At 37.3% G+C, this 23,027-nt stretch overlaps 1 protein-coding gene across 1 annotated transcript in view; it reads left to right on the top strand.

Annotated features, from left to right (window-relative positions):
* ENPP2 (ectonucleotide pyrophosphatase/phosphodiesterase 2) overlaps positions 1 to 23,027 on the top strand; it is a gene marked incomplete at its 5' end in the record, with an annotated part of 107,555 nt that overhangs the window by 36,903 nt on the left and 47,625 nt on the right. Inside the window, 7 exon segments of the mRNA XM_082858568.1 lie at positions 5,166 to 5,321; positions 9,684 to 9,809; positions 11,851 to 11,911; positions 14,021 to 14,118; positions 14,333 to 14,412; positions 15,162 to 15,281; positions 22,457 to 22,512. Of these exon segments, the coding sequence (XP_082714694.1) occupies positions 5,166 to 5,321; positions 9,684 to 9,809; positions 11,851 to 11,911; positions 14,021 to 14,118; positions 14,333 to 14,412; positions 15,162 to 15,281; positions 22,457 to 22,512 (697 nt within the window).

The raw sequence follows: 23,027 nt of genomic DNA, 5'->3' as shown, positions 1-23,027 counted from the left end.
ACAAACAAACAACAAAAAGAAAAAATGACTTCAGTACAGGAAGGTATGACCAGAAAGAACGAATCATATACTCCAGAAGAGGCATCAGACAGTATTAAATCCTGGAGTTGGGTGGTATCTTGAGTGTCGTTCATGTTGTCTGCCTCCTTTCCTTGCATTTTATATTTCAAACAGGGTAGGAAGACACAGGATAACCAGATCTGTTTCAATGCTCTTGAAAAGGAGGCGACATAACCACAGTCTGTTTCATTTCAAGCTTTTACTCTCACTGTCAGGAAATACTAGGGCTGGGAACCATGGAGAATGGGAGGAACAGAGAGGGTGTCATATCACAAACTCTGAATGCAGGACCAGACAAAACGTAGAAGAATCATCCAGCTTTATGCTGAGCTAAATGTTTTCAAACTTAAATACAGCCTCCTTCACTGGCCATCATCCAAATCTGAAAATTTCCATTTTGCAGAGAGAGTTGAAGGGAAATATGATTGGGACTCCAGGATGAAGTAATGTTTAGGTCACAACACTTGTCATGAATTAGGTTCTTTCCAATAGTCTAATTAAATTATCAATAGTATTTCTTCTGTATATAAATGACACCAGAATTCCACAATGCTACCTCTGTGTCGATACGGTAAGATGGAACGTTTTAGAAATAAGGTTTTACTTAAAGAAATAAAAATAATTTCACTTGTTTCTCTCAGAATTATGAATTTGAATGAAATAAATCAGGTTTTATATTGGTGTTTTTTCCCTAAATCATGAAATTATGCTTCTGTGAAAAAAAAAGAAATGTATAACATTGTTTTATGCATATCATACATGTACATTACACACATATTTAAAAATTTAAAGTCCCTATTTTTATTTTTTATTTTATTTATTTATTTATTTTTATTTTTATTTTTTTTTGCGGTACACAGGCCTCTCACTGTTGTGGCCTCTCCCGTTGCGGAGCACAGGCTCCGGACGCGCAGGCTCAGCGGCCGTGGCTCACGGGCCCAGCCGCTCCGTGGCATGTGGGATCCTCCCAGACCGGGGCACGAACCCGTGTCCCCTGCATCAGCAGGCGGACTCTCAACCACTGCGCCACCAGGGAAGCCCTAAAGTCCCTATTTTTAAAAAACTTCCATCTGTGTAGATCTGTAACATTTATTTTTTAAGATTCTGGAACAGACTAGTTTCTTTGAAGTAAAATAACACCATTTAAGTATGTTATTAAATTGGCAAATGTCTCATACAAAATTTCAAACCCCCATTGCACCTAGCACAGATTTCTGACTTGATCGTTTTCAAGTTTTTTGTTTGTTTGTTTGTTTCATTTTGTCTTTATCTTTCTTGTTAGTTCTGAGCTTATTAGGTCTGGAAAAGGAAGGCTTTACAGATTTTAGACTTCAAGCAAAGTAAGTCAGAGAATCTTTGATTGTTTGATTGAATGTTTGATCATTCAATCAGGTATAATAAAAAGAGAAGTCCTAAAATCTGTGCTTAGCCTGGTGTGGGGAGAAAGACATGGGACCTCGGCATGAAATGAAAAAGCCAGCACATGGGGAAGAATTACAGAACTACAGAAAGAAGCAGCGCTAGAACTTGTTATGAAAGAAGATGGCAGGGATGGAATAGGCCCTGGAAAGGCAAAGAAAACTTTGTTCTACTCTATCCCTTTATTTTCTTAGAAAAGTTGCGGCAGTTCAGTTCTTGGGCTCATCGGACTTGAAGAAGTATACGGCTCAATTGTTTATCTTCCTATTTCTCTTCCTGCCATTGTCAGCTGAATCCAAGTCAGCCAAGAATGAGTTTTGTCATATGTATCCCTAATCCACATAGGCCCAGGAATTTGCTCTCATCTGAAAGCTGTTGGTAACCCAATCTTGAGTACTTTTATGAGATGTATCTTTGCATTATGAGTGTAAGGGCAAATCTTTCTTAACAAAGCTGTCTTCAGTTTAAGGGTTGGCAAGGAAGATTATAATTGATAGGGGCAAGCTATTGAGGGAAATTCAATTATTTTCAAAGACAAAGTAAGGGATAAACTTAGAGAATAACCAACTTTGTAAGAAAAGAGTAAAAATCACGTTGATAGAATGGATGAAGAAAGGTTTAAAATGGCTAAAATTTTGTACAGATATTTTGAAAGGAAAGAAAGAAAGAAGAAAGAGATTATGATGAGGGGAAAGCAAAGGGCATGAATGGAGGAAAATTTCACATGCAGGCTGGGATGCTATGAAGAAGAGGAGCCAGGACAAGTAAACAACTACAAACAATGTGCCTTTGGATCTCTTCTGATTATCTCAGCTATAAGTGTAGCCAAGCATATTTATGTATGCAGCTCATAGGCATGAATACTACTTCGAATTTATTAGATGGCTGTTGGAATGATTCTGTCTAAGCAGTACCCTTAAAAAAGGAAAAATTCAATTATAAGCATTTTTCTTATCTTTATCTTTTTTCTTATCTCTACTATAGGATTTCTCTATTTTTCCTTTTTCTATTTCTCAACCCTCCTCCCCTCATAGTTTCTTAGGGTCCAGCATGCACTGTTGATTGGTTGGCCAAAGTCAATAGAAAAATGTCATTTAGGAACCAGAGGTAAGGCATTGCATTGGAAACCTGACGTTATTTCTTAAACCGAACGGGTGTGCTTTGTATGTATTTCAAGATCCCAGAATGAACCATGTAAAAGCGTTTCACATCTCACGGTCTAGTGAATCTGTTTGCTTTAGTTGAACTGATCTAATGCCATATGGGTGAGGATTGGGTGACTCTGACTTTAAAGAGGACAAAGAACTAAGGGATGAACAGGATGTTCAGATAAATGGCTTCGGTGAACCTAGAAATGTCATTTAACATCTGTTCTCTCCCTGCCTCTGGTGTTTTGATTTTATAAGTAATGAATACTAATCATAAAAAAATGAAAAATTTGTAAATGTAAATAAGGAAATAAAATGACAAATATCATGTTTTAAATAACATTTGTTAGGATATTTGTATATCAATATTATATAACATATACTTTATACACATATGTTCACATGCATGTATACATATATACACAAGAGAGAGAAGTAAGCAAGCAAAACCCCAAAAGGACATTTGTAAAATGTTAGACGTTTCAAACTGCAGAAAAGTAAGAAGTCTCCTTGCTTCTCTCTTTCTCATTTTCCCCAAAGGTAATTCCTGTAAGGAGTTTCTTACAGTGAAAATAAAATGGTTATTCATACTGGCACCGTGTCTCAATGCCTCTGTTCTCACCCTCTGTCTCATCTCGAGCTCTGGCCTCTGTTTTTATTTTATATTTATCTTTATCCTTATTGCTTTGGCTCTATTTTTAACACAAAATATATCAATTATATGTACTATTTACTACTATAACAGTTTTCTGTACTTTGCTGGTTAAAATAATGTGTTTATCAATTTTGTAGATCTTTCCATATTAGCCTATGCAGATCTGACTCGTTCTTTTTAAGGGCTGGGCAATATTCCATTTATGGAGATAGTGATTCTTTCTTGTACGTGTATCTTGGCAAACTTTTGCAAATATATGTGAGAGAAAAATTCCTAGTAGTGGAATTTCTGGGTGAAAGATTCATATGTATTTAATAGTGCTGATAGATACTTCCAAATTGTATAAAATTTTTAATAAAAATTTTCATTCTTAGCAACAGGTATGATACTGCTTATACTTTCCATTCGTCAGAAATTAATTATTTTGTTAGTTAGGATGAGGATCCAGATTAATTTTTCCAGTCAGCCCAGCACTACTTACTGATAAATCTTTTTTTCACTTCTTGATTAATCCTTCTTTCTTTCTCTGATTTAAAATGTTATTTTCATTATAAAATCACTTCTCTTATATTTGGTCCTATTTCTCATCCTCATGCCCAGCACTGATCTACTTATTTTCTATAACCAATCTGTTTTAATTATTTAACTTCAGAATATATTTTACTTTGTTTTCAGTGTTTTTTGTTTTCATATATTTATTTTTGATAAGCATTTAATATCCTCTCAAGTTTCAAGAATTCCTTTTTGTATTTTTATTGTGATTGCATTGAATCTTTAAGTTTATTTAGGAAGAACTGACATTTTGTTGTTGTTTTGTTTTTGTTTTTTTCGGCTGTGCCATGGCTTCTGGGATCTTAGTTCCCTGACCAGGAATTGAACCTGGGTCCTCAGCAGTGAAAGCACAGAGTCCTAACCACTGGACCACCAGGGAATTCCCGACATTTTTGTAATATTGATATTTTTACCTCCAAGATGGTATGTTTTACCACTTAATTAAATCTTTTAAAATATATTTTTTTGTAGAGTTTTACTGTGTTCTTCATGTAGGTTCTAAACATCCTATTAAATTTATACCTAGATATTTTACCTTTTAGGTACTACGATGAATGGAACTTCCATTTAATTTTTGAACTTATATTGCCTGTATTTTACAAATTTGTGGAATTTTTATCTCATTGAATTATTTTTTCCTAAAAGTTTTAGTCGGTTCTTGAGATTTCTAGATATACAATCATATCATATGAAGATAATGTAGGAGGATTTATGTTTGAAAAGCTGAGATTGTAGAGTTTGTGTTTGTGTAACCCTAGTTATAGGTGTAGATTTTATGGCTGGAAGAGATCTTAAGAGTCTTCTATTCCAATCCCATCTGTTCAGACTGTTCTCAGAACATTTAGGCTCAATTTTCCTTACAAAAGCTATGGATATTTGAATAGGGGAACGAACTCTTCTTTCTGAGTATATACTTCAAAGTTCTGTTCTCTGTTGGCATCACAGCATCCACAGAGAAACTAACCCTCATGTTTGTGGTAATAATCATTGTAAACAGTAGTTTTGTGGTAATAATCATTGTAAACAGTAGTAAAGCCAATAGCCAACATTTGTTACTTTCTACATGGCTGACACCCTGCTCAGTGTTTTGCATGGTTTGTTTCATTTAATTCTCATTGTAACCTCGAGTTGCTTCTATTAATCCTCCACTCTACAGATGAAGAAACTGGAACAAGGAACCTGCTGAAGGTACATAGACGGCATGTGATGGATCCGGCTGCTCAGCCAGAGTCTGACTGCATCACCACATTGTATTGCTACACAGGGTCACCCCTCCATAGCAACATAACCCATTCCCTAATCCCATTGCCTTTGTCTCTTGTATCTTGTAGTGCTATCAGACTCCCCCTGGACCAACACCTCTGGATCTTGCAAGGGCAGATGCTTTGAACTTCAAGAGGTTGGACCCCCTGATTGTCGGTGTGACAACCTGTGTAAGAGCTACAGCAGTTGCTGCCATGACTTTGATGAGCTTTGTTTGAAGACAGGTGTGTAACTTTTGAGTCTTCTCTAGCCTTGATTAGATGGCTTAAGACCCCCTGCTGTTGTACAACCTGCCATTGCCATTCTGCTTTGGCCAAACCAAACCGTGAGTTTTAGTTTTGTTTCTTGAATGATTATCAGTTTTATTATGAGCACACCCTGTGTGACTGTTGTGTCCACATAACACCCACCCAACGATGGTTCTTTGCAGCTGCAGTCATTATTTGCTAGTTTTGGAAGTATTTGAGGCCAGCCTTTTTTTTTTCATCTTTATCATTTCTGTCTCTTGCTGTCAATTCCCTCATTCACTGCTAGGATACCTGGGCTGAAACTGTGCACATTCTTAAAGTGTTGGGGTTTTTTTGTTGTTGTTTCAACTTTAATTTTTTTGTTTGCCTGCCCAGTTTCTAACGTTTGTTTTATTTCATCTTATAGTCTACTACTATACTACTTTGATGTCATTCCCTGTTCTCAGTGCAGGTAGAAAATTGTTATGGAATTCTACTTGGGGTCGCGTGCTCAAGGCAGCTCTCAGATCTTCCTCTACAGGTTCCTGACCTTTCTTTACATTTCTTCCCTATTGGAAGAGCCAGTAGAATATACAGGCCTCTGAGTGAATGTACATGAGTTGAGAAGAAGCACTTTGGAGACTCCTGCCATTCTACCTGCTCTGTTTCCAAAGCCTAACACTTTAGAGGGGACTTTTGAGATACCTTGTAGGCTATCCATCATGCCTCTGGGCAACATCACATTCAAACTTTCTGGGAAAGGTGATGAGCAACCCTGCTCTTAACACCATTAGATACAATGATTCTACAGCTCTCTTGATAAATTATTACCTGTTTGCAGACATTTATGGTTAGATGATTCTTTCAAAAATCTGACTTATATTATCATTAACATTAGTCTGAGTTTTCTAATGACATCATGAGAAACAGAGACATTACTCTCCTTTACTAAAGAAATAGCCGCTGATTTACATGAAAACCTATGTCAACCCCCTTACTAGTTCTGATTTGTTTGTTTTCTGCCCCAGATAAGAAGAATTTTATTAGGCTGTTATTTTGCATAATACATTTCCCAAACATTTGGCCATTTTTTGGGTTACTTTCCTTTGGAACTTCTCCCAGCTTCCTTAGTTGTGGGTTTGTAAACTTAAATGCTGAGAAGCTTGTAACCTGAATATATGGATGGAACAGATGTTCCAGGAGAGTTTTTGGCTCTAAAGTGTTATTTCAAACCAGCGGTCTGTATTTGCTTGGCACTGAGGAACTAACTAATGTTGTGTGTTTCCTCTCTACCTTGAGTATCTTGTCCCTGACACGTCATCTCAACCCTCCAGATTCCTGATCTTGGAGCTCCTTGCAAAGTTTAATGGATCTCCTGCCTTTAGATTAGCTCTCTCTGAATGTAGCTCATGCCTTTCTTCCCAAGTTTAATAAATATGGGTTATAATAGCACTTTAAAGTAGTTCATTTCCCTGTGGAAATGAACAAGGCCAAATGTGGAAGAATAAAATATAAAATAATAGCAAAAGGTTGAAGGAGCAAACAGAAATCTCTGAGATTCTACTATGCTGACACGGCACTCTCTAGAGATAAGCACAATCAATGTTTCAATGTAAACTCTGAGACTGGGTGTGTGTTTAGAATGTGTGTACACATTTATACATGTGTGTATTTATGCCTGTGTGAGGTGTATCTGTATTTGTGTACCTTTATACACATCCCCCTTTTGAATGCCTACATTGTATTCTATTGGACAGATGCAGCTACTTCATTGAGTAACTGATCAGCATTTATGTTTCGGTAATTTTTGCTATTATGAACAATGTATCAATGAATATTTTTCATACATATTCATATTTTTGCCTATTTTCCTTGAGATAAATTCTGAGGAATGAGATTTGGGGATCAAAGCGTATATGCATTTTTAAAATTTATATTACAGAATTACACTTCTCAAAGTTGATATTTCTCTCAAAGGGCACAAGAGCTTTTCAGCACTCCATTTTCAGCATGTTCTCATTTTAAATAATATTTTTCTGATAGGTAACTTTCTTGTTATCCAATAAAGTTCAACGTTTTTTGTGTTTATTCCCATATTTGCTTTGAAAATTATACAGCTGACTGAATCATACCTTACTTGTAGTTCACTGAATTTTTAAAAATTTCATTCTTATACAAAGTTAGTAATTTCTCAATAAACCTAGCTTGTTAATAGTGATGCTGTTTTGTGAGCAAAGGGATTTTCTTATGGAACTAGGGAGGAATAAGCTAGGAGAGGAATACTGGTTGATAGAGTTATCTCTGAATTGAGGAAAAGGACTCGCATGACCTCTATCAGTCAAAGTAACCTTGGAAAATTGCTAACCATTGGGAATAGCATACCCTGGGCAAGAGAATTCCAAGCATTCATTCTGGTTGGAAAGAGAAGACAGTGGAAATAGGGGATATTAAAAAAAAATCAGAGAATGGAATCAGGATGCAAAGGTAATTCTAAAAGAATGGAAACTAGACAGTAGTTGCATTGTTTTCTAGTATGGCAGCTGTTATCCCCTTATCCATTTATTCACATAGCTGTAGTATCTCTAGGTAGAATATTATTAAGGAGCAGCACTGCTTTCTTTTCTTTTTTTAAATTTAATTTAATTTATTTTTTATACAGCAGGTTCTTTTTTTTTTTTTTTTTACGGTACACGGGACTCTCACTGCTGTGGCCTCTCCCGTTGCGGAGCACAGGCTCCGGACGCGCAGGCTCAGCGGCCGTGGCTCACAGGCCCAGCCGCTCTGCGGCATGTGGGATCTTCCCGGACTGGGGCACGAACCCGCGTCCCCTGCATCGGCAGGCGGACTCTCAACCACTGCGCCACCAGGGAAGCCCCAGCAGGTTCTTATTAGTTATCTATTTTATACATATTAGTGTACAGATGTCAGTCAGCACTGCTTTCTAAAATCATTGCTTTCCACTTATGACATGTTTTAAGAGGTGAAGACCTGAAGTGTCCTTTAGCTCAAAGAAGCGTTTCTTGACCATTCTATGTCAAGTAGACCGGGCCCACCCCTGTCACTCACTATCCATGCCATCCTGTTATTTCCTTCACAGCACTTAGCACATGCTGAAATGATCTCATTGACTAGTTTACTTGCTTATGGTCTGTATTTCCCAATTGGAATGGAAGCTCCATGAAGACAAGACCTTGTTCTTCACTACCTCCCCAGCACCTAGAACACGGAAAATATAGTAGATGTATTTATTGAATAAATGAATTAACTCTGAAGTTTCTCAATACAGCAACCCCAAATTTAAAGAGTCATATTTTATTTTCATGGTAATTCTCAATTAGATTGAATAAGTGTTCATGGACTACCTGGCGTGTGCCAGGTAGATAGACTCAGGTACTGGGGATATAGTGGTGAAAGGAGAGATGTGATTTTTCCTTCCAGGAGCTTACAGTCTAGCAGATGAAAAGTCACACAAAAAGTGCAGCACACTCTTTAAAATAAAAATATTACTTTTCTGAAGATATTTTCTTGGTAGAGTTGAGTGTGAGCTCCCAATCAAGTATGCTCAGATAGAAATCTGTAACCTAGCGATTGACCTCCTTGAAAAAAGGGCTCTGACCTCTGATTGTGGGTAGGGCCACAGTTTGGTCAATGCTTAGAGCTGTGAACGTTTTTAGTATACCTTTGTACTCTTCATATCTGTTTAGGACTTTAACCCCCAAGTGCATCTTATAGCAGGAAGGGGCCATTTAGTTGCACTATTATTTTTTTTTAAACTTTTTATTTTATATTAGAGTGTAGTTGATTTACAATATTGTGTTTGTTTCAGGTATACAGCAAAGTGATTCAACTATACATATGCATGTATCTATTCTTTTTCAAATTCTTTTCCCATTTAGGTTGTCACATAATTTGAGCAGAGTTCCCTGTGCTGTACAGTAGGTCCTTGTTGCACTATCATTTGTATTTAAATCAAGCTGATTAAAGTTTAAATAAAGCTACTTGGGAAAATAAGAGTCCAGCTATAGCAACTATGCCTACAATGGTAGGTATCTCTATCACAAACCTTACACACTATACATTGTATTGGGTCATTTAGGACAGTTGGCAAATGGTTAAGGGTTTCATTTTTCCAAAGGAGCCCAGTGGCATTTGGCTTTGTACTCTGATTTGAAAAATTAAAACTCCATCCTATTTGTAAGCCCTCCAAATATCATCTAGGCCTCAGGCCAACTCTAATTTCACAAGCAGATTAAATGATGTGGGATTTTAGCTCTTTTTCTTGGCAAACGTTGTAAGCAATTGTGGCCTCTTTTATTTGGTTTGTGTGAAGCAGTGAGTGTTCTGTTGTGCCGATTTCAGCTGGCGGCTGGGAGTGTACTAAGGACAGATGCGGAGAAGTAAGAAATGAAGACAATGCTTGTCACTGCTCAGAGGACTGCTTGGCCAAGGGAGACTGCTGTACTAATTACCAAGTGGTTTGCAAAGGTACATGTTTCCTCGGGTTGGCTTGATCTCTAAAAGAATAAAAACTGGAGATGTTTGAAGAGACCTTGGATATTGTGGCTATATCACCTTGGATATGGGCTTGGGAGGCAGGAATGAGTTGTCCTCCCTAATTTCTCATGCTTCGTTCTTAGTTTTGCTTCTCTGCATTTCACTGATCTGAAATAACAAGGAAATAACCCCAAGTTCCATAATTAGATACAGCCGGAATAATGAGGAGATTTCTAAAAGAGTTCCTGCCTTGGTCCTAGGTCAGGTTTCCTAGAAGCAGAGCCTGAGACAGGAATTCTGTGTATGGAATTTATTGGAAGAGTGCCCTGCAAGAAAACCGTATAAGGGAGCAGGGGATGTGGGAGAGGAGAAAGCAAGCAAGGATGTGGCCTCAGGGGAGGTCTCACCTTGGTCTGCTCTACTGCGGGCTCTGGAAGGTAAATCCCAGAGTCCTTACCTTTGAGGCAAGGGGCATGGCTTTTGTACTCACTGGCTGTAAGCTGTAAGGCAAAGCACCAGCAGCAGCATGGGGATGGGGGTACTAGCTGCTAAAGGGGATGGGACACCAATAGCTCCTGCTATACCCCAAAGCCATACATGCATGTGTGCTGACTTTGTGTGGCTGAGTGTCAAATATGATGGTTTTATTCCAATAATAAATACTACTCAATGGACTGCCAAACATATAAAAATATGCAGTTTCTGTCTTTAAGGATTTTTAAGCCACCATCGCACCCACTTCTAAAGTTAATGGAAGGATCCAAGGATCTTTGTGTAAAGTTTGCAAGTCATTTTTTAGTGTCTAAATTAAGTCCTCTTCCTAGCTGTGACATGGAACATTTAAATAGAGTTTCTGTTCAAATATTTTGGGGGAAAAGCAAATCAGTTCTGAAATATGCATAGTGTTTATTTATGGCAAGACATACTGCTTGAATGCTGAGTTTGAAAATTTTTCCTACCCCAGATGATTATTGGAACTGTTGATAAAGCATGAAACTCGTTGAGAATTTATTTCCTTTTCCCTTTTATTTCCCTAGTAAATGTACCAATAAGCCACAAAGGCTATTAGAAGAGAAAATAAAGTCCTAAGTATCACTGGTCGTTGAATCATGAAATGCTGGCTTTTGCTGGTTTAAAATTCTAGTTGCAGTACTTTTGTAGGGCCCATATGTACGCCTGGGTTATTACACGTGTGGCAAAGCTTCCCTATTTTAAGGAGCATGGTACTTACACAATTGTCAGTAGTTAGATTCTTATTGACCAGGGAGATCTCCAGTGCTCTTTACATGGGAGCAATTTCTCCAAAGTCTTGGTCACAAATGTTACTTATGTTCAAGACATATGCTTCTTTTTGTTTTAGGAGAACTTAAAGCAAATGCTTTTTGCTAATTTTCATTTTCTCCAAAGTAAGCTTCATTTTGTATCTAAGCTCTTTTCTGTTCTCTATTCTTGGTGGGAGTAACTCAAGAAAGACATAGCTTTATGCTTCCAGATCTCAGTGGAAGATAAAAGTGAAAGATAGCATTGGTTTTTATTCCTAAGTGCCAGGGCTATTCACGGATCCATTGGCAAATAACCTCTCTATTGCAATCTTCCATCTATCATCTCTGAGTAGCCTAAATCTTTTCCCCAACTAAAGGGAAGTTGTGCCATGTTTTCTACGGCTATGAGATGTTTGGTGGCCTAGGAAAAAATGCTCTGTCTAATGACCAAACAGTTTATTTCTGGAGGGAAACAAACATGGAATTTTGTTCACTGACGCCACTGGTGTTTTTATCTACAAACCATTTAGACTCGGAAGGCTCAAATAAACACCACTTGGGGTTATTAAATCTAGACTTTCCCATCATGTATGGGTATAGTTTAGTAAGCCAAAACAGACACTAGGCTTTATTTCAGAAGTTCTTTTTAGATGGCGTCCCATAAACAATGAGTATCAAACAGGACACAGGTCCTGCAATTATACACTTCAAGGCTCTGGATGATATTTATAATTAGATTCATCAAAAAGTCTACCCATTTTTCCTTACAGGAGAGTCCCATTGGGTAGATGATGACTGTGAGGAAATAAAGGCCCCAGAATGTCCTGCAGGGTGAGTGCATTTTATGAATATTATACAGTTTTAAATATTTATTCATAAAATATCACAGGCTATGGATGGGTAAATGGTTAAAAACAATGTAAAACTGAAATCCTCTTATATAGGCAAACTTATGAGTACTTCTGAGTAATTTACCAGTCGAATGCTGGAATGTACATCTTGAAGTAGGGAATTAAAAAAATGTTTTTTCTCCTATCACCTGCACATATCAGAGACTGAATATCCTCTGTATCTCACCTTAGCTGAAGTTTTACGAAGTATATATAAATAACGCTGAGGAAGAAAAGAAACATTCTGGCAGTGATTTGGTTTGTTTTCCTGTGTTTTTTCCTGAAGTGCTGCTTTTGCTTTTTGTTTTTTTGGTGACAGTAGTGGTGGTGGGGTGGCTGAAGGGAGGACTACAGAATATCTCAAAAATATTATCTGCGATGGTAACTCCTACCAGATGCTACAGAAACTTGACAAACCACTACAGCCCTGCTTTGCTGGGATACAGCCAAACTTGAGTGACACCCCACAGCTCAAGTGGGACCGGCATAAGACACTTATTACGCCTTCCAGGAAACTGTTGCAAATTCATGGACCCTTAAAATGCCTGGCAGAAAATAAAATGTTCTACAAATGTGTTTTCATGAATGTATTTGGTCGAGTTCTTTTTGTTTTAGGCAGCAGAGCCTGGGACACAAAATCCAAGAATTTAAATATTTTTATTTTTGTCTCCTTTTTAACTTTCATGAGCTACTTGAACTTCTTTGGACTTTTAGAATGGGATGGCGATAGTTTCTGAATGTTTAAAATGTGTTCAGTTATTTTGGAGGTGAAAGCAGTCTATGTGGTAGAAGCGTAAAATTATAATAGTTATGATAATAATGAACTCATATAGTATTGTTCTAAGTTCTTTATATGTGACTCTATTTTAAATGAGTCATTTAAAATATGCCTCATTTGGGACTTCCCTGGTGGTCCAGTGGTTAAGATTCTATGCTCCCGATGCAGGGGGCCTGGGTTCGATCCCTGGTCAGGGAACTAGATCCTGCATGCTGCAACTAAAGATTCTGCATGCCGCAACTAAAAAGATCCCGCATGCCGCAATGAAGATCCCACGTGCCGCAACTAAGACCCAGCACAGCCAAATAAATAAATAAATATTTTTTAAAATGCCTCATAAGAAATGTAGCTTCAAGTAAATTCAAGCCCGTGCTTGCTGAATTATCTTCAAACTATTAGAAACAGTTTTGCACATAGTTTAGCATTCTCAAGTCTGATCGAACAACTGTATCTTTAGAATATAACAAAAGGCCTATTTCATCAGTCCTGCCCTAGTTAGGTGGATAGTCTAGTTCTTTATTGATTGATTTTTAGATCTTCAACAATTTTAATTATTTTTGAAATTATTTTGTAATTAAACTTAAAATAATTTTTGTATAAGTATTTAGTTCTAGTGACAGGAGTACTACTGCTATTAATTTCATCTCCATCCCTTCCTCCCTCCTTCCCTCCCTCCCTCCCTTCCTTCCTTCCTTCCTTTTTTCTTGTATGTGATAAATATTTGTTGAAGCCCTACTATGGGTCCACAAAATAAAAGATGAATAAGACACAAACTGTGCTTTGAAACGAGGGAAGAAGGTAAACATGTTAATATAGCAATATAATATAGTGTAATGTATATATGAATGATAAAAGAGGTATTAATTAATATCTTAAAGGGATTCAGAAGCATGACACCTAATACTATGAAAGAGGAACTCTTAAGCTGAATTTTAAATAATGAATAGGAGTTTTTCAGGTAGCAAACGGGAGAATCAATATTCCAGGCAAATATAGCAGCTTTTTACATTGTGAAAAACCTTGTTTGCAGTGCAAGAGGCAGCAGTGGAGAAAGTACATTAGGGGAAATCTGGAGTCCAGTCCGTTCCCTGGTCATTTAACTCTGCACTTAAGTTGCCACAAATGTTATGTGGCTAGAAGCCCAGGCTTGTACAGATATCCTCACCTGAAGTTTCATCTTGGAAACCCTCGGTTCCAATTATTGAGAATGACTAGGCATAAAGCAAAGCTGTGACAATAATTTTTCTAAAGCTTAATGTGTTACTGTTTAAGGTTTGTCCGCCCTCCATTAATCATCTTCTCTGTGGATGGTTTCCGTGCATCGTACATGAAGAAAGGCAGCAAGGTCATGCCTAACATTGAAAAACTAAGTAAGTCATTTTCATACTGTGTTCTTATCTGTAATCCATGATCTGCCCAGTAGCCACTTAGCTGTCGGTTTTGAGATGTATGGACACATGACTTTACCATTTGAAGTTCAAAAGTGAAGGTAGCACATGTCTTTGCTCATTTATAGAATGGATTTGCATACATGAGGTGATTCCTGGTTGTTCTCTTGCTCTAATACCTGAATTCTGTTTCTAGGGTCTTGTGGCACTCACTCTCCCTACATGAGGCCCGTGTACCCGACAAAAACTTTCCCTAACTTATACACTTTGGCCACTGTAAGTATTTTTTCAAGTGGTGTAGATTCAAAGCGCTGATTTCATGCTGAAATGACTTAGAGAGATTTAAAAAACATGTTCCTTAGTGTTCAAAGAAAATCTTTCTCTTTTTCATCTTACCTGTATCAGTTGTTTATAGTAAATGCCTTTTACAACTCTGTGGATGACTGAACTTCATTGCAATTTTAAAACCTTTCTTTTTCAGCTGCAGTTCTGTCTGCATATATACATTCAACCTCTCAAATACCACAGGAGCTATTCTTTATTTTCCGAATTTTCAAATAAAAAATGTTGACTTCAGAGCTGCTATGTTTAAATTTTCAGATACTCCCAATTCTACCTTGCTTTCTTCTTTAAAAAATATAATTTATTTAGTTATTTTTGGTTTGGAGTAGAAATAAAACCTAGGAAAAAGCAATAGTGTATTTAGAAACTTTGGAGGCACATAAGTAAATTTCATTCTAAGGGGTAATTTATTGTAATAAAAATTATCGTCATCTTATTAAATGCAACAGTTAAAAAACATCCCAATATTAAATTTCTTATAATCATGTCAAGTTTCACAGATGGCTTATAATCAGTCCATAGATAATATTCCTGTTTGCTAAGACAGACACGTATAGAGGTTATATATGTCTTATATAAAATTGGAAATTAAATATTGTTATAAAACCTTCTATGATAAGAAAATTTATGATAGAACTATTATGTGTGGATTATTTTGACAATAAATTTGCTTTTCCACAAAGGGCCTATATCCAGAATCACATGGAATTGTTGGCAATTCAATGTATGATCCTGTATTTGATGCCACTTTCCATCTTCGAGGGCGAGAGAAATTTAATCATAGGTGGTGGGGAGGTCAACCGGTGAGTTTTGCATTTTTTTGTGTGTCTGTGCCTTGAAACATTTCACCCACCCCCAAATTTGTTACCTGTTGAAAAGATGCATTTAATTTCCTTGTACTTGGCAATGTTTCTGTCTTTTGATATTGTATATATATATATGTGTGTATGTGTGTACATAATATATGTGTATCTATATGTGCATATAATATGTGTGTGCATGTGTATTATGTATATATACGTATGCGTTAACATATGTGTGTATGCAATGTATATATACTGTATATACATATGTTTATGTGTCTATGTTTATACATGTGTGTATGTGTACGTGAGGTTATGATTATAAAAGTGTGTGATGATAAGGATCTCCATTAGGGTGACAGTGGTAGAAATGGTGACATAGGGGTAACTTTCAGAAATATTTTGAAGAAGGAATACTCAGATCTTATTGATTTACTAGATTTGTGGACACAATGAAAAAGAAGTGAATGACATGACCGCCACAAAAATTTAGCCCAAGCGCCATATGATCAGGAACAGGGAAACTTGCTGGGAAAAAAAAAATCTCAATGAAACCCACAGTGAATTTATGAATTCTTCTGTTTAATCCATTTTTAAAAAAATCTTGGAAGTTACGTATAAGTGGAATCTACCTTGGTTCTGGACCAGCAGATGGATACTTTGAAAGAAATCATCCTATTTACTTCAGATCAAATGGCTGGGCAGAAAGTAAAAAGGGATATAGGTGGCTTTCTGCACAATATTTTTCCTGTGACTGTGTGTATGTGTACGGTCAGGCAGCTTGCTTTGGTCAGAGGTGAGCAAAGCAGCAACATAAATCCACAGCTGTTTAATGTGCAGAATTGAACTAAGTGCACGTGACCCTGGGTAGAAGGATCTGAATCCCCGTAGGAACACATCCCAGTACACACAGTCAATCAGAAACATGTAGAAGAAGGATGGCAAATGGTTCCATCTCATGTCTACTCTGACTGGGGGCCATGGCTCCCTGGAACACTGGTGGGAAGGGGGGCTGGGAGGCTTTTGTGCAATCTGCCATGGCATGAAGAGTGGGCAGTCTGCACATATCCACATACCTACCATCTCCAAATGATCTCCTACCTGGAAATGTTTGCTTCAGTCTATGGGCTAAATAGAGAATATAAAGTATGAAAAAAATGGTATTGCTTTTTGAGAAAAGGTCATCTATGACAAAAAAATTCATATTGCATAATCAGTATGCATGGTTAAATATGGGCTTTTCATTTAAAAAAAAGTTGGAAGACTTGTATATCTGTAGAAGTGTTTCTTTCTATCAGAGGTTCTGATTCTGCTGTATTTATTCAGGCTAGACTCCCAGAAGTCTGTGATGTCTTACATTGTAAGCAAAGTGAAATTTGTTTACAGTGTGGATTTCCCAAACAAAGTTTATGATAGAGGAAGATTTTAGGTATAAATAAAATAATTGAAATTTGAGTTCTGTCAAGAGCTGTTGCTAGTTGGTGTTTTATATTAATTTTGTCATGGAAGCAAACTTGCTTGAAGAACCACAAAGGATATAAATAGTAATTTTATCAAATTGGATCAACTTCCAGTGAGTGTGGATATTAGGCTTCCTCTGGGTTGGCATGACTCAGAAGATGAGTCCACATATTCATTAACTCCTGCAGAAACAGAGCAGACGGAAAGCTGTGAACCTGCTCAATGAAGTGAAGTCTGTTTTAACCCTGTTTGCCTGTTTCCTCACTAACTCTCTAAGTCGACACATTTCACTAAGTTTAGTAATTCCCTAGTGCTGACGGAGATTTGCACTGAAACTGATTTGTGTTTCTGTCTATCTTCTTGAACAAGATGCCACCATAAGAAATCCAAGGAGCACAGTAGATATCATTTAAAAACATGTTTTATAGAAACTTGGTACATAGGAAAAATATATGGACAGGAACTATAAGAAACTACAGTATGAGTATAAGAAATTATAAGTGCTATAAGAAAAGATGAGCCTTAATAAATACTCCTTAAGCATAAGAGGCTTGTATATTTCACAGTGAAAAAATAATTGGAGTAGAGAAAATATTTATAAAAATCTTAAACAGGTAATTAAGTCAAACAACTTATTTTTTACTGAGTGATTAAACCATGAAAGACATTTGGCTAAATAATATATGAGTCATATTAAATGGTGAATAAGAACCATTCTTATTCTAGTTTGAAATCTTATATATGACATGAGGCATTTGTAGTGTCCATTCAATTTGAATTGCACCATTCAACTTCCAAAAATAATTTCTATAATTTAATTTTATTTTTAAAACACTGATATAGCCACTTTAGCAAAGTTGAGTCTCCTTTTAATTTGTTGATCTTCAGAATGCACTATTAAAAGTTGTCATTCACTGTACGATCCTACATTTCTCCTACATATTACAATGGGATTCCTTTTCATGTTGTTTTGAAACTATTTACTTTTTTCTCATTACAAAAGTATGTTCCATACTCTTAACAGAGTGCCATAAGTGTGTTTGTTTCTTTGAAAAATCTCTCCATTCTAATCCTGCAATTTCTAATACTAAGATAACTCAGTGAGGAAATTGCCTGTCCTGTTCAAAGCTGGACTTAGAGAGGTGGAGAGTGAATGAGACTCCACACGGCCCACTACGTGTGATGATTTGAGAGATGAGTCCAGCACCCTACCATGGTGCAAGTCCTCTGGAGCCATAGTTTCTGGAGGAAGGAGGATTCTTTTAAAAAATTTAAAAAAAAATTTAATTGAATGAAAGATTCTTTAAACTCTATAGTGCTTTACAATTTTCAAAAGTTTCACACACATGATATCAGATAATCCCATAATAACCCCCCTTCTTTCCCCTACCTTTATATTGCCCCCTTCCCCTTCCCTCTCCTCACTGGTAACCACTAGTTTGTTCTTTATATCTGTGAGTCTGCTTCTGTTTTGTTTTATTTACTAGTTTATTGCATTCCTATTACTTCTCAAGTTGCTGGGCCTATGGTGGTTTTCGGCCAGCATTGGTGATGCAATGAGTTGGTCCTGAGACCATCCTTGTGAATTACTGTAGTGTAAGAACACAGGAAAGATGGCAGGTTCAAGAAAGAGATAGCAAAGAGAAGAAGAATGACATTAGAGTAGGAGTGAACTTCCAGGCCAAAGGGATTGGCCTGATGGAAAATGTTAGTCTTTGCTTACCACTTTGTCTAACAGGTGACTTTCTTTTTTATTTTTTCCAGGAAAATTTTACCTTTTCTTTATTGTGTTTCTTTTCCATATACTGTGATAAATCTATATTTCTTTCTCATTTTACTGTATCATAATGTACTTAGGATAGACTCTACTCTCCTGGTCCCTTTGCTGCCAGGCTCATTTCTCTCTCAAATTTCACTGTAAGCAACCTTTTCTAAGTAGATTTCACTAAGCTCCCTCAGCCCTCGCTAAGCTCAGGGACCCACTTTTGGGTTTTCTTGTTATTTCTATCATAATTGTGACCATATCATTTGAAATTATTCACATAATCTGCTTTCGTCTATGGGCCCCATGAGGGTAGAGACTTGATTTATTTATCTCTTTATTCTCAGGACCTAACCCACAGCCTAACACATTTAGGTGTCCATTTATTATGTTTTGGATTGAACTGTTCTACAGCTCCATCTGAGCCGTGTTTGCCTGTACTTCTTCCTGGATTTCATCACTCACCTTCTTCTGGCCCTAATCACCTGGAAAGAGCCACACTGGTTCACAATCTATTCTGCTGCATCCCCGAACCCTCACATCTTTAGTTTGTTCCTACTCTTGAATCTCAGCGATTGATTTACTCCTGCTGATACTAGGGCCCCGCCCATTCCTCTGGTGTCCCAGAATTCTATTTCTTCTACCTCTGTGCTTTAGAATGCAAAGGAATAATTTCCCTGCAAAGAACTGCTAGGAAGACTACAATAGTAGTTCATGGTTTTCAAAAATGTTTTTTTGCATGTTTTCCTTTTTAAAACATCTCCCCTTCTCCCACAGCTGCATATTCTCCTGAATTTGAGAAAGTGTTGGATTTCGCATTTAAATGCTCCTGGTCCCAGTGGGAGTTTTCTTTTCTTTTTTTTTTATTCCTGATAACATATCAAGAAGGTACAATATTATTTCCATTTGTCCCCTTTTCAAAATGTAGCATCTAGGACACAAATGTTGAAAACTCTGCCTCTAGATAAAGGAAAGCAATGGACGAAATACTGGGATTAAAGGTGGGAAGGCCAGACTCAGTGTCTTCTTAGCTAAGTATTTTTTAGCTGTGTTGTTTGGCCCATTGCTGAGGAAATACAGATTACATTCAAATTCAGAATGGGAAATGGGAAATTATAATTCCTATTTCTCTGAATTAACAAGAAACTAGTTTTATGATTTCTGTTTTATGATTCTCCCTCCCCTGTGCCTCCTCCACTTCATAGACCAAGAGGCTCCTTTTCATTTATCTTCCTTTGGACCAATATTTTACTGCACTTTTTTCTCTGTAATTACTAGATTTAACTTTAGAGTCCTGAAATATAATATATAACTTGCAAAGGAACTTTTATAACTGCTCATGATCTGATTTAACTTAAGAAACTTTCTTCATGCTTCAGTTTCATACCATTTGCCAAACCTTTGACCGACCAGCTTCATTACTGCTAGGGTCCTTTCCTTTGAGATTTTAAAATGTTTTTTTAATTCCAAGTATTCTCTCTTATTTGTTCATTCTTTGCACTTTTCTGACCATGCTCCCAATTTTCTTTTAGAAAATGCGGCCAACACGACTTGTACCAAGAAGCAGGGAGAAATTTTTTGCATCTTTTTTGGAAGAAATAAATAAAAAAATTTTACCTTTAGCTTGTCTTCATAGTTCACATTGCTTTTTACAGCTGGTTAATTTTTTTTTTTTTCTGATTACCAAGATGTTAATTGTCACTACAAAATTTTGGGGAAGTACAGACAAGTACAAAAAACCAATGATTCTGATTTTGCCACTGGGATAATTTTAGGCACCCTCACATCTGTCGTCTCCCCTAGTGCTCTTTCCTTATACCATTGCAAAGACTCCTTTGGTGATCATTCCCCCTGAGGGTTAATAAGTTAAAAGTTACTTATAGGGCTTCCTGTTGCTCTGATAATGCCAACATCAGCATGTATTCCACAATATAACTTTTGAAAATGTAGGGTCATCATTTGACAAAATTGTATTAAAAAATTTTCCGTTAGAAAACCCCAGATTGATTTTACATTTCATATCTGCCAAATATTGCCTAATACAACTTCCTTGGAAATGTCAAGGCACCACAGTTTCTAGGAAGTTGTTTGGCTGTGCGTGCACCAAGGATGTGTCTCTGAAACTAAAATAAGTATGCGAATAGATCACTTAATATAAGAAGCTGATCTCTCTGGGATCTGAGGTGGCTTTGAGGCACCTGCAGGGTGTCCAGGACTCGGTTTGAGTTCACCTTCTTGCTAAAGGAGGCGCTGACACAAGACTGTATGAAACTCCAGGACCCATTTGAGTCCTCCTTGGCTTGAGGATACCCAGAAATGCCAGAGTTTATCTGTAAAGCAGAAGGATACTTTGGACCAAACCCTGGTAGGATGCTTAGAGCAATCTGAGGTCCTGATCTCTCTGGTCCATCCTAATGGGACAAGGACTCCACCTTTCCCATGCTAATGACATCCGCTGGCAGCTCAGACCTCCAGGAATCTGGCAGGGTGCTGTATGCTCTCCTGCCCCATCCCTCACTTGCCGGCTGCAGCAGCTGTGATTTTGGAGCTGGGGGTTTCCAGTCCTCCCCAGGGGCCTGGGGGTCCTTGCAGAATTCTCCCAGGCCAGGCGTTCCAGTCCTTTACTGAGGCCATGGCCAAGCTCCTGAATGCCCCACACCTCCAAATTGCCCCTTTCCTCAAAAAACAAAGATTTTAACTGCAGTAAGTAAAACACTATCAAATTCTGGAGACAAAGAAACCAGAAAGGAGGTTGGTTGCAACTCGTAGACCATTTTTGTTTTGGTCTTGTAAAAAACCAAGCTACACTTCTTTTTCCTGTTTGCCTCCTAAAGCTAAGGGGTTTCTTCCACGGACTTCTATTCAATGGGACACTGGCCATTCTAAGTTGTTTTTAGTGTCCTGAAAATAACTGGATTATATTTATTTCCATTAATGCATAATAATTAAGATGAAAATTGGTCTAGTGTTTACCAAATGCTAAAACACTGTTTTTAAGGACTTTACATGTATTAACTCATTAAAGCTCAGAATAATCCTATGCGCTAGGTAATATTATCTATATTTTAAAGGAATGTAGAGACCTTAAATAACTAGCTGAAGGATCACGAGGCTAGTAAGTGACAGAGACAAGGCTTAAAATGCAGCTAGCTGGTCGCTGGGCTCAGGTTCTTAACTGCCGTATCTTCTACCTCCCAACAGCATGAGCTGGAAAGAATATACATATATTGGCCACTCCACGGGGCATGAGGGATCTTAGTTCCCCAACCAGGGATCGAGCCCATGCCCCTTGCAGTGGAAACGCAGAGTCTTAACCACTGGACCGCCAGGGAAGTCCCTGGAAAGAATATTTTAAAAGCCTTAATGACATGCTTGGTTCACCTAACTTATCCCAGGAATTTACTCCTAAAATTCCACTTACTAAAAGGCTAAGTAAAAGGTACAAGGGGAAAACCAGAATAAAAAATAGCCCCTTTTCCCCATTTCATTCACCTCATTTAAAACAAAACAAGACAAAGCTAGGTTCCGAGATCCTGGCATCTGTGTGCCAAATTGGGGTTTTCCTCTGTAGGCTTTCAACAGTCAAGGAAACATATGGTCACTCGGGGTCCTTTGATGAGCAGAGTTCTGCCATGTAAGTGAAATGTTCAAAACAATGATCAGAAAAGACAGGTACAGAAGAGACTCTTGAGATGAAATAAAAGTTTTTTTAAAAAGAGCCACTATAATCATAGCAGAGCTTGAAAGCTTTTGCAGAGAATGTATTGAATAACATTTATGGAAAGAATAATTCTGACTTCCAGATGTGAAAAGAAAAAGGTTGCAAATATTGGGAAATTTATGGTGGGGTATGGTAAAGTATAACATATCTGAGCTAATATATTTTAAAACCTTTTTCTTCTTTGACCCAAACCCAGAATATGTTCTAAGCCTCTTATATTTTCCTCATTAGCTATGGATTACAGCCACCAAGCAAGGGGTGAAAGCTGGGACCTTCTTCTGGTCTGTGTAAGTTACCTCTATTTTGTCAATGTAAAATTACAATTATGATTCCATTTAAGAAACATTCATTCAATTTGATTTCACTTCAGTTAAATGTTTACATACGCCAACGTATGAATATTTTCTGATTCAAAATAACCCTCCATTTTTTTTTAAGAGATCCTCTCTGTCTTTTTCCCTCTCCATTCTCTTTTCCTCTTCTCTCTCTCTTTTCCCCCATCTTTTCTTAATAGAATGTAAGGAAGATTTTCTCTCCTACATCTAGTCACCCTTTAGAATTTTCTGTCCCTGTTTATAGGTTTTTGGTAACTTGGCACCTAGGGAACGTATATTTCTCAGGCTATTTATTGCTGTGATTTGAATTATCATTTTCTATACATATATTACAACATTCTATATTTATTTGGGTTCACAACTTTAAAAATCGAATATGGTCTCAGACAGCTGATGTAGTGGGCTAGAGACTGGAAACTCCAGACAGGAGACAAGAGGAAGTCTCTGTTTCCACCCCATTTTCCCAC

Source organism: Leucopleurus acutus (assembly GCF_964270905.1).
Source record: "Leucopleurus acutus genome assembly, chromosome: 17".
Classification (NCBI taxonomy): domain Eukaryota; kingdom Metazoa; phylum Chordata; class Mammalia; order Artiodactyla; family Delphinidae; genus Leucopleurus; species Leucopleurus acutus.
Note: the sequence above shows the minus strand (reverse complement) of the source record. Positions and strands in the feature narration are given on the sequence as shown.